Raw genomic sequence first — 12,634 nt, forward strand, 5'->3', positions numbered from 1 at the left:
AAAATGCCGGATAGTGGCCTAATGTTTACCACAGAGTTGCATGTGTTTAATTTTGACGTCATGGCACTTGGTAAATTTATTTCTTATAGTCACAGCAAACAGTAATTCATCATTAATCCTCTACAAAAAAGAATCACATACTAATCTAGCTCTCCAAAAATGTGCAATAATTATGGCAGCGTGCACCAACTAGTAGAAGCCATGCCTAGATTAAAAAAAATCTCTAAATTATTTTGTCCCCCATAAAATGACATTTACAGCCCAAATTGTTCTAGTCCCATTCACCTGCATCATTGCCACGAAAATTGCAAGTAATCATACCAAGGCGTTCAATGTGAGCCTGGCTTTTCTAGGTATTCAATAACCTGTGCTTTGTGACCTAGAGTAAGCAGCAGAAGCAAATGTTTTGAAAGCAGGATAGGTGAAAAGCTCTACCATATTGCAGGGTGACGTGCTGACAACTACAGCTTGCAGAAGTTAAAGCAAAAGCTCTATTTAGAAAGGTAACGAACAGGTTATACTAGAGTATACATCGAAAAAAGTAACGTGGTACTTGTAACGGTAACAGTACTACTTGTAACGCGTTACCGCCAACACCGCAAACAAGACAGTCATTCTTGTATTCTCGAAATTATTAAGTGCAAGCTTTCTCGCAACATAGCCCGCCATATACTATACAAAGCGGCCATCGCTTCTCTTAGCAGTGTACGATACGAGGACTATACACTTTTAGTGGCGGTGTCTTTTGTTGCGTTCCTCATCATCATACTCCGCTTATGCCGCATTTATTCTACAGACAGAACAGACTTCGTGACTCCGTCAGCTGCGTTGCCACTCTTGGGACTCTGTGCAAAGCTTTAGAACTTCTAATGTAGTGTATATATTGTCACGGGGTCGTGACGTGGCCGAAGACAGGAGGCTTCGTGTTGGGATTGAACTGTTTATTTGGGCGAACCCGTGCCCGGTAAACGGAAAGTCCAATTACAGCAGCAGTCTCGCACAGATAGCAGTCTCGGACTGATAGCGGCGAACAGAGCGTCGGCCTTCGATCAACAACTGACAAGCGGCGAAGCGCGTCGGCATTTATACTCTTGCCGTCGAATGCTCTAGCGTTATCGCTGGCGGCGGCGTAGGTTCCAGAACAATCTGTACCGTTCGCACAGTGGGCGTGATCTTATCGAAATGATCTACTACAGTCCGAAACCTTCTCGAAAACTGCAGGCGCGGTTCGCACTGAGAATGGTGTGGTGTTTTGGGACGATAACAAAAACTTGGGAAATGGAACGTGGCATTGCCCCCCTCTGAAAAAAAAGGCATCGACCCGATGCTTTAACTAAAGATGAAGGTACAATAATAATGCTTGAAAGTACAATGAATAAGTTACGATACAACTATAATACAAAAACACTGTTTCAGTTTGTTAACGCGCATGAAACGGCTTGAGGCGCGCGACATGTACGACTTCAGGTCGCAATCGGCGTCGTTGAGAGTTCGTGATGCCGTCGGGGACAACCTCGTAATCAAGTGGGCCGAGACGTCGAACCACCCTGTACGGTCCGAAGTACCGTCGCAGAAGCTTTTCACTTAGTCCACGTCGGCGTATCGGCGTCCACACCCAAACACGTTCACCGGGCTGGTATTCCACAAAGCGTCGTCGAAGGTTGTAACGGTGGCTGTCGGTCGTCTGTTGATTCTTGATACGGAGACGCGCAAGTTGTCGGGCTTCTTCGGCGCGTTGAAGGTGCTCGCTCACATCGAGGTTTTCTTCGTCGGTGACGTTGGGTAACATGGCATCGAGCGTCGTTGCCGGGCTCCTTCCGTAGACCAATTTGTATGGAGATATCTGTGTCGTCTCCTGCACCGCCGTGTTGTATGCGAAGGTCACATACGGAAGAATGGCGTCCCACGTCTTTGTGTTCGACATCGACGTACATTGACAGCATGTCGGCGATCGTCTTGTTAAGCCACTCAGTGAGGCCGTTGGTCTGTGGGTGGCACGCTGTCGTCCGGCGGTGGTTTGTTTGGCTGTATGCCAAGATCGCTTGAGTCAAGTCGGCAGTGAATGCCGTTCCTCTGTCGGTGATAAGGACCTCCGGGGCGCCGTTACGTAGGACGATATTTTCGACGAAGAACTTAGCTACCTCGGATGCACTGCCTTTTGGCAGGGCTTTTGTCTCGGCATAGCAGGTGAGGTAGTCGGTAGCTACCACGATCCACTTGTTTCCGAAAGTCGACGTCGGGAACGGCCCCAGTAGGTCCATACCAATCTGCTGGAAAGATCGGTAAGGTGGATCAATTGGCTGCAGAAGTCCCGCTGGCCTTGTCGGCGGTGTCTTGCGTCGCTGACAGTCCCGGCATGTCCTCACATAACGAGTGACGTCGGTGGTAAGACGTGGCCAGTAGTACCTTTCTTGTATCCTCGCGAGCGTGCGAGAAACACAGAGGTGCCCTGCCGTCGGATCATCGTGCAGGGCCTGCAGGAGTTCTTGTCGCAGAGCTGAAGGCACCACGAGGAGGTACTTAGCTCGAAGCGGTGAAAAGTTTTTCTTTTGTAAAGACCGTTTCGTAGAAAGAACGACGCAAGTGTGCGCTTGAATACCTTCGGGACTTCGACGGTCCTGCCTTCGAGGTATTCTATTAGGGCCTTAAGTTCCGGGTCGGCTCGCTGTCGTTCAGCGAAGTCGTCGGTAGTTATCGTTCCCAAGAAGTACTCGTCATCCGGGTCGTCGGGTAGCGGTTGGTCGACAGGCGCACGAGAGAGACAGTCGGCGTCAGAGTGTTTTTTGCCGGACTTGTAAATGACAGTAATGTCATACTCTTGAAGTCTCAGGCTCCATCGTGCGAGGCGACCTGAAGGGTCCTTCAAGGTGGCTAGCCAACACAAGGCGTGGTGGTCGCTCACAACTTTGAAGGGCCTGCCGTAGAGGTAGGGGCGAAATTTCGACGTAGCACAGATGATGGCGAGGCACTCCTTTTCTGTTGTGGAATAATTTGCTTCTGCTTTGGATAGCGATCGGCTGGCGTAACTAATAACGCTTTCAAGTCCGTCAGCCCTCTGCACAAGAACGGTGCCAAGACCTACGCTGCTTGCGTCAGTATGTATTTCTGTCTCGGCGAATTCGTCGAAATGGGCAAGTAACGGAGGCGTCTGGAGTCGATGTTTAAGCTCCTGGAAAGCGTGTTCCTGTGGCGTTTCCCATTTGAACTCCACGTCGGCCTTGGTAAGGTTAGTGAGAGGATCGGCGATGCGGGCAAAGTTTTTCACGAACCGCCTATAATAGGCGCACAGGCCCAGAAATCGGCGCACGCCCTTCTTGTCAGTGGGCGGCGGGAAGTCGGCGATGGCGGCTGTTTTCCGTGGATCGGGACGAACTCCAGACTTGCTGATAACGTGTCCCAGAAACAAGAGCTCCTCATACGCAAATCTGCACTTTTCTGGCTTCAGTGTGAGTCCGGACGTCTTGATGACTTGAAGTACAGCTTCAAGGTGCCGAAGATGCTCGTCGAAACTCGAAGAAAATATGACGACGTCGTCCAAGTACACAAGGCAAGTTTGCCACTTCAATCCTGCCAGTACTGTATCCATAACGCGTTGAAAAGTTGCAGGCGCTGAGCAAAGGCCGAAGGGCATCACCTTAAACTCGAAGAGGCCGTCCAGTGTTATAAACGCCGTCTTCTCTCGGTCCCTTTCGTCGACTTCGATTTTCCAATAGCCAGTCTTGAGGTCCATTGACGAAAAGTACTTGGCGTTATGGAGCCGATCAAGTGCGTCGTCTAGTCGTGGGTGAGGATACACGTCCTTTTTCTTATTTTGTTCAGGCGGTGATAATCGACGCAGAAACGTAGGGTCCCATCCTTTTTCTTCACTAACACCACGGGGGATGCCCATGGACTCTTGGACGGCTGGATAATGTCATCCCGCAGCATTTCATCAACTTGTCTCTTCATGGCCTCACGTTCTCGCGTCAAAACCCTGTACGGACTCTGACGGAGTGGTCTGGCATTTTCTTCGGTTATGATGCGATGTTTCGTGATTGGGGTCTGCCGAATTTTCGATGACGACGAAAAGCAATCTTCGTATTGCCGGAGCAGGGCTTTGAGCTGTTCTTGCTTATCGTTCGGTAGTCTGGGATTGACGTCGAAAGCTATGGGAGGGGCTTGGTTCCTCTGAGCAGGTTCCGCAGAATTGGCAGGGGCGAAAGCACTGGTCGCTTCGACAATTTCTTCGATGTATGCGACCGTTGTTCCTTTGTTCACATGTTTGTACTCATTGCTGAAATTCGTGAGCATAACCGTTGCTTTGCCTCCCCGCAGCTGTGCTACTCCTCTTGCGACGCAAATATTTCGAGTGACCAACAGATGCTGACTGCCTTCAACGACGCCTTTCAAGTCAGGTGATTTAGGAGCGCCGACTGAAATATTGACGCTTGAGCGAGGCGGAATGGTGACTTGTTCTTCCAGCACATTCAAGGCATGGTGTCCTGACGGCGTGCGCAGTGGTAGTGCTTTTTCTGTGGATAACGTTATCGACTTTGTTCTTAGGTTGATGACAGCACCATGGAGGCATAAGAAGTCCATGCCAAGGATGACATCTCTAGAGCAACGCTGTAGGACTACGAAGTCTGTAGGATAAATACGGCCATTAATGGCGACTCTCGCTGTGCAGATTCCTGCAGGCGTTACAAGATGACCTCCGGCTGTGCGGATTTCAGGGCCTTTCCAAGCTGTCCTAATTTTCTTTAACTTCGCGGCGAACGACCCACTGATGACAGAATAGTCGGCTCCAGTATCGGCGAGAGCGGTCACACTGTGGCCGTCAATAAGAACGTCGATGTCGCTAGTTCGCCGTCTCGCATTACAGTTAGGGCGTGGCGTCGGGTCACGGCTCCGTCGGCTTGTTCCGCTGCTTCCTTGTTGCGTCGTCAGGCCACCTTCGGTAAGTGAGCTTTCGCCGTCAGGGCTTTGCCTGTTTGGCATCGTGTTCGGAAAGCTCCATCGCGGCGTCGTCGTCGTCGGAGGATCTTCGGTAGTTCGTCGCACAGCAACCGCACCTCCACCGGTTGCTGCCCTTAGTTTCCTGGATACGGGTTTGGAGACCGGCCCCGCGTTGGGCCAAAGTACTGCCGGTGGTGCGGTGACGTGCGGCGGCTGGGCGACGGCGAACGCGAAGGGCTTCGTGGTGTCTACCGAGTTCCTGTCAGGTAGTCGGCGATGTCACGTGGTCGTTCTCCTGGCTATGGACGCGGTGCATTGACGGCGAAGCCACACAGTCCCATCTGTCGGTACTGGCAACGGCGGTATGTGTGTCCGGCCTCGCCGCAGTGGTAGCAGAGCGGGCGATGGTCAGGGGTGCGCCAGACGTCAGTCTTCCTCGGTGCACTGCGCTGGGCCGCTGGCGAACGGTATGACGTCGGGGTGGGGGGGGGGGGGGTGGCGGCGGTGGCGTCTGTCGACGGAAGTGCGATGGGGCGGTGTTTTGGCGTGGACGGGGAGGAGCATTAAGGTGCAGTGCAGCGGCGTAGCTCATAGCTTCCGGCTCGGGTAGCGGTGCGTGGGGAGTTTGAAGCGATTGCCGGACTTCTTCTCGCACAATGTCGGCGATCGAATCCACTTGAGGCTGCGCCGGAGGCAACAGTTTGCGCAGCTCTTCCCGCACGATCGCTCGGATCGTTTCACGCAGGTCGTCGGAGTCACTGGCTTGAGCAGCAGCGCATTCTGGAGTCAGGCGACGATTATACTGTCTGCTGCGCATGTATAGCGTTTTTTCAATGGTGGTCGCCTCGGATACAAATTCTTGGACGCTGTTCGGTGGATTCCTCATTAGTCCCGCGAAGAGCTCCTGTTTGACCCCTCGCATGAGGAAACGAACTTTCTTCTCCTCAGGCATGTTTGGGTCAGCGTGACGAAATAGGCGGGTCATCTCCTCTGTGAAAATTCCAACCTTCTCATTTGGTAGCTGAACCCGAGTCTCTAGTTGAGCAGTGGCCCTTTCTTTGCGAGCGACGCTCGCGAACGTTTGCAGAAATGCGCCGCAGGAGACATCCCACGTTCGGAGCGTGGACTCACGATTCTCTAGCCAGGTCCTTGCGGTGTCTTCCAGGTAGAAGTACACACGACGGAGCTTTTCTTCGTTGTCCCAGTGGTTGAGGGCGGCCACACGGTCGTATGTTTCTAGCCAGGACTCCGGGTCTTCGAACGATGACCCATGGAAAGTTGGTGGTTCCCTGGGTTGATGCATGACCATCGTGGGCTAGAATGCGGTGGTTGTCATTGTCGCTGCAGTCGCGGTCATGGCCTTGGTCTTCCGCGCCTTGTCTTCTAGAATCCCGTACTCCGGTGGTAGCCCTTGCTGTCGGCGGCTTGTTCGCTGCTCCTGGTTGGCGTCGGTGTCTTCTCCGCGACGTGGGCGGGGTTCACGGCTTGACGGGGGCGTCCGGTACATGAACGAAGCAGCATCTCCACCAGATGTCACGGGGTCGTGACGTGGCCGAAGACAGGAGGCTTCGTGTTGGGATTTAACTGTTTATTTGGGCGAACCTGGGCCCGGTAAACGGAAAGTCCAATTACAGCAGCAGTCTCGCACAGATAGCAGTCTCGGACTGATAGCGGCGAACAGAGCGTCGGCCTTCGATCAACAACTGACAAGCGGCGAAGCGCGTCGGCATTTATACTCTTGCCGTCGAATGCTCTAGCGTTATCGCTGGCGGCGGCGTAGGTTCCAGAACAATCTGTACCGTTCGCACAGTGGGCGTGATCTTATCGAAATGATCTACTACAGTCCGGAACCTTCTCGAAAACTGCAGGCGCGGTTCGCGCTGAGAATGGTGTGGTGTTTTGGGACGATAACAAAAACTTGGGAAATGGAACGTGGCAATATGGTGATCTGATGCATGATGGTATGTTGTTCAGTATTTTGCGGAGGAACGAAATTAGTTACGTAACGTGTTGCAGTAGCAGTCGAAAGTCAATAATAATAATAATAATAATAATAATAATAATAATAATAATAATAATAATAATAATAACTTTTCTCCGAATCACGGTTTCATTATGAGGAGCGCCTCAGCGAAGCGCTCCGAAAATGTTCACTATGTGGTTGAAACTGAAATTTCGCCTAGTTAGTTTTGATCTAAATACATATTATGCAGCGAAAAAGACCGGGACAGAGAAATATGCACACAAGACGACCGCCAGATAGAACAGAAAATTTTACTGCGGACACTAGAGGTATATTGTGAAACAACAAAAATTATAAACTGATAGTGACGTCACCATTCTACCGTCAGGGCTAGCTGCGCGTCGCACATGCATTCCATAAGCCAATTTCTTTTTTTGGCACACTTATCTGGCTGTCCGCGTATATACATGGCATCTCTCGTTGGATCTGGCCCTGTCCGGACATCCGAGTTTCACAAAATGCAGGGGTGCACTCACACCGCTTACAATGATGGACCACATCGCCCACCACGAAAAGCGATGAAGCCGCTGTTCGATGATATTTCACTGAAACAGCGCTCCATCTGTGCCACATAACATTAACGATGAACTGTCTGCGCTGAAGTGTCAGTGCGGCTCTCTAAGAAGTCTTGCAGCCACAGGGCCATGAGAAAGATTAAAAGCGCAAATGACCCGCTTTCCAGACGCAGGGTTCCCCCGTGTGGCGCCTGTCGTGGAAAGCCTTCTCGACGAAGTGATGCCCGTACTTCCACAAAGGAAGACCGAAGCCGACGTGGTACTCGGCAAGTATGAGAGCCCTACCGCATTCATCAGCTTACACTGCAGATGGCTTGAAGGATGTGGCCAATAAATGTGATGCCGATGTGCTCTGCCTTATGCACCGAGTAAGTTGATGAGGCCGGGCCCTGCTGCGAATGAGAAAAGGAGGTCATAAATGCCCAAGAAAAACAATAAAACGCGCTACCAGGTTGGTTTCTTGTGTTGAACACATCATATACAGCATACCACTGTCATGCAAAAAAAAATGTTACGCGGGGCAGACGGGGTGTTGTTTGAATGAGAGGGCATCATACGGCGGCTTCATCACTTGCCGTATGGGGCCCCTTGGCCCATCATTGTAAGCGGTGTGGGTGCACCCCTGCATTTGGTGCAACTGAGCTATTGGGACGAGGCCACATATGACGCGAGAGGCCATGTATATACACAGGCGGCCAGATAAGTTTGCTCTCAATTTTACCAAAAAGCCACAGCTTTTCTCAAAGGTGAAGCAGTCAACACGATAGCAACAAATTCGAAGGTCACGCGCAGAATGGCAATCAGATGTAAACGTGACCTCCATTTCTCACGCAGAAATGACGCAGGAAACGTACTCACAGGTATGAATGAACGCGAATGAGCGTCTCAAATGTTAATTCGCTGTGTTTGAAAAACGCGCTCTTTTCGCGAACGGAGACTGCAATGATTGCAGTGGCCATTAAGCGCTTGGTAACTACAACAGAATCGTTCCTGTGAAAACACAGGCCCCAAGGCCAGCCAAGACGTACGATTCTCGCCACTGAGAGATAAGGCAACACCACCTAGACTATTCACAAGGCCCGTTCATACCCCTTTCTCAAGACGGCATATGTCACGCTAGTTGTTCGACTGTCCAGTGGCCGAGGACGCGTTGCTCAGGCGGTGGTGTTGGTGACCCCGCGCACTTTTTTACCCCGAACGGCGGACAAGCCACGACAGGTTCGCCTTTCATCGCTACCTGCTTCGCTGGTTAGACTGCGTTAGGCTTGGTGCTGCATCGCACTGCTGTGAGTCTTCGTCTGTTCCCACGTGTCCTATTTTATTGGTGTTGCATTTGTGAGTATGTGATTACACATCGATCAGTGCGACATGGGACGTTGTTGTGTTCCCGGGTGCCGCGGCAATTATGAGAGTGGTCCTAAAGTGCGTGTTTTCGCATTCCCCAAGGATGAAGTTTGGAAGAAGTCTTGGATAAAAGCCATTCCGCGAAAAGATTTCACACCAAGCAAACACTCCAAGGTGAGAAACTGCTGAAATTTGTCTTACCGGCTCTATCGCATTACTGGTGTTCTGGTTCTGTTACTGTTGAACGGAGCGAGTATCGTGAGTAGTGATGGTAGTTTTGTCGCACTTCAGGTAGGGCAGTGCGGTAAAATAGAACAGAAATACTCAGGCTCGTGTCAAAGTTCCCATTAGCCCGTTTAGTATGAAAGTAATTAAGTCACTGTTATGCTTGGCGCAGGTATGTGAACTCCACTTCCTCGAGGCTGACAAAGATGTCACATTTTGAAGCAGCGTCGGGACGGACGTTGACAGTCGACAGAGAGAGGGTGCGCCTTGTGTCAGATGCTATACCATCGGCTGCATATGCCGTGGCTGCTTGACAAGGGAAACACATTCTGCGTTGGGACTCACTTGCTACTCCCTTGTTGAGCTGTCGCGGTACTGTTTAGAAGAACGGAAGTTCAAGTATGTCTTGCTGGGAAAATTTCAAACTGACATTCTTGAAGATCGCTTCGGTTGCTACCATGAGCTTGCTGGTGCACAATATCATGTTTCCGTGCGGCAGCTTCTGGAGTCTGAAAAGAAAATTCGTCTGCAAAAGCTGCTGATGCTTCCGCAGCCAGACATCAGCAGCGAAAGTGACACAGAAGTATCACAACATAACTTCTCTGTTCACATCTCAAACGATGAAATTTCCAACCCAAATCGTGACATGGAGGTCGCTGCTTATATCGCTGGATATTGTGCTCAATCAGCTCTGAAGAAGCTGTCATGCGCATTTTGCAGCAGCGTACTCGTCCTGGAGAGCAGGAACATAGATGTGCAAGGTAACACAATGATTTACAACTTGTCAAAAGGAAGCTTAAATTTTCCACAGCCATGTACTGTGCACATGGTGCTGGTGACAACGCTTCTTTCGAGAAGCTCACCAAGGGAGAAAATGCAAAGGCGTTCCTCGCGTCGAACAACCAACGTAGCATTGTCAGCTCCATTACCTTATCACTGCTAGGAGATGTTGAGCTAGAGACTTGTGAAAATGGCCATAACTCTGAGACTATCGTGCAGCATGTAGTGCGTGTTGCAACAAATGTCGCTCTGAACAACTTTTGTACACTTCGAAATGACCCCATCCAAGGCACCGCACAAAAAAGACAGCTGACAGAAAAATCAAAACCTTGAACAAGAAATGAGGTAGGATGGTTTTAGTCTTTCGTCCTAATGAAACCACTTCTACAAATGCATTTCTGACTATTACAGTTTGATGACTAAAGCGTAAAGGCAGGCGTAAACAAACGCACACAGCACAGGAACACAAAGCACAACATAAAAGAAACACCGGCTTTCAATAAGTGCCCACAGAAGATATAACGAGAACGACTGGCGACGACGGCCGAGGTGCAGGTGGGCAACTAGCGTGACGTCACGCTCTCCCTGAAGGGGCCTTGTCAGTAGTTTAGGTGGTGTTGGATGAGGGTGCACGAGTGAGCGACCACCCCCTCCTCTCTGCACGGAAAAAGTGGCGTAGAAGATGAGATCGCGCGCCACCGCGTCGTGACGATGTGGCGACGCGCGCTAATTGCACCATCTTGCTGGTAATGCGAAAAAAACAATAGTTCCCCTTCCCCAGAATTGCCCGTCACCAGCGGTAAGTGGTAGATATAAATAGCTTGCCGTCTGACAGTTCAAAGTCATGCTTCTCCGTGGCTTAGTGGTTAGTGCCTCACATTAACGTTCCACAGAGCCGACGTTCCTTTCCACGTGCCGGAGTTTCTTTCTGAATTACTTTCGTTTTCACATTTATAGAAACGTAGTCATATGCGGTGAGTGACATCGACGATGACGGAAAAATCCAGCCGAGAGTGTGCATATTGCTATGAAAAAAGAAATTGGCTTAAAGGGCGAATGCATGCGCGACGCGTAGCTTGGCACATGCATTGACGACAGAATTGAAACGTCACTATCAGTTGATATTTTTGTTGTTTTTCAGCTTGAATATCACGTGTCCAGACTAAAACTTTCAGCTGAAGTCTAGCAGTCTTCTCATGCATATTTCTGTGTCTATGTTTTATTCCACTACAAAATGCATTTACAGCCATCTGGTGTTTAATGTCCAGTGAGATACCAGCACCCAAGGGTACAATACACTAAATACCATCGAAATGCGACTGCCTCGGTCGTGATCGAACTATTCGAATGGGCGGTCGGGCTCCGCAACCACCTGACCACCACGTCGGAAAACAGACGAAAGTTAGAGCCCGCCTTCCTGTATTTTTTCTCGGAGTTCTGTTAAGCACATAATGCTTGCAGACTATCGTTTTGATCGGACATAGTACGCACAACGTAATCGAGTAAATACTCACATTCTCTACGAGGTCGTCGACGAGGCCCCTCTCGGGTTTCTTGGTGAGCAGCACCCCGAGCAAGTCTCGGCGAGACTGCAAGTGGGCGAGGCGACGCGTGAGCGTGCGATTCTTTGCCAGCTGCACCTCGAATGCCTCGCGGTAGATTTCAGCTGTCTTGGCGCTGTCCCTAGCCTCGGCCTCCAGCCGCTTGGTGCGCTCGATGAGTTGGGCCAGCTGGCGCTGCTTGTGGGCCGCCGCGTGGGCGCAGCCGCACGGCTCTTGGCGGGCTCCGCGGCATGGGCACGCCGCCAGGGCGGCCAGCTCGAGCGGCGACCGGCTACTGGTGGCCGCCGGCTGCAGGTACACGTCACGCTCCTTGACGTCCGTCAACGCCAGCAGCTCGTCGCGCTCGCGTCGCAGCACTGCACATGGTATTTCTTCGCCGTTCATATCGCCTCCTTAGCGTAAACACATCAAGGTATGACAGACATAACACGACATGCCTGCTGCGTAAGTCATGAAGACGATTCCTACAGTCACGGCGATTATACGCACGCATTACCCGGCTCAAGGTACATGGCAATGCGCCATCCAATCCGGGACAACGATAATAAATATTCAAGCAATTTGAGTTCATTAAATGAGCCAAATAGCCCCGCCGCGGTAGTCTAGTGGCTAAGGTACTCGACTACTGCAAAAAAATAGCCCCGCAGGTCGCGGGATCAAATCCCGGCTGCGGCGGCTGCATTTCCGATGTAGGCGCAAATGTTGTACGCCCGTGTGCTCAGATTTTGGAGCTCGTTTAACAGCCCCAAGTGGTCAAAATTTCCGGAGCCCTCCACTACGGCGTCTCTCATAATCATATGGTGGTTTTGGGACGTTAAACCCCACATATCAATCAATCAATCAATCAATCAAATAAATCGAATACTTACACACTCTTATAGTTGGCGATTTCAAGTTCCCGCACGAGAGCCTAAACATGTATTCAGTGATTTCGGAAACGATTACGTTGTGCCAGTTGGTGCACAGCTTTTTGAAAGTTTTTTGGTGCAAACTGAGAACGTAGAAAATTAAAACGAGCAAGATTTTCATTCCTTAAATAGCACAGCCTGCATAAGTGCAAATGTTTATTGTGTCACTGTGCAAAGAAATAAATTCAGAACAATTTACAAAATCTGCTAGCGAGTTTAAGGTGTTAGCCTGTAAGATATATATATATATATATATATATATATATATATATATATATATATATATATATATATATATATATATATATATATATATATATATATATATATATATATATATAT

General features: G+C 50.2%; 1 protein-coding gene across 4 annotated transcripts in view; it reads right to left on the reverse strand.

Moving 5' to 3' along the window:
• LOC119175552 (coiled-coil domain-containing protein 125-like) overlaps nucleotides 1-12,634 on the reverse strand; it is a 189,507-nt gene that overhangs the window by 45,420 nt on the left and 131,453 nt on the right. For all 4 annotated transcript variants that reach the window (XM_075881732.1, XM_075881734.1, XM_075881736.1 and 1 more), the window contains exon 5: nucleotides 11,337-11,740. In XM_075881732.1, the coding sequence (XP_075737847.1) occupies nucleotides 11,337-11,740 (404 nt within the window). The remainder of the gene's footprint in view (nucleotides 1-11,336; nucleotides 11,741-12,634) is intronic.

The sequence above is a fragment of the Rhipicephalus microplus genome, chromosome X (genome assembly GCF_043290135.1).
Source record: "Rhipicephalus microplus isolate Deutch F79 chromosome X, USDA_Rmic, whole genome shotgun sequence".
Taxonomy (NCBI): Eukaryota; Metazoa; Arthropoda; class Arachnida; order Ixodida; family Ixodidae; genus Rhipicephalus; species Rhipicephalus microplus.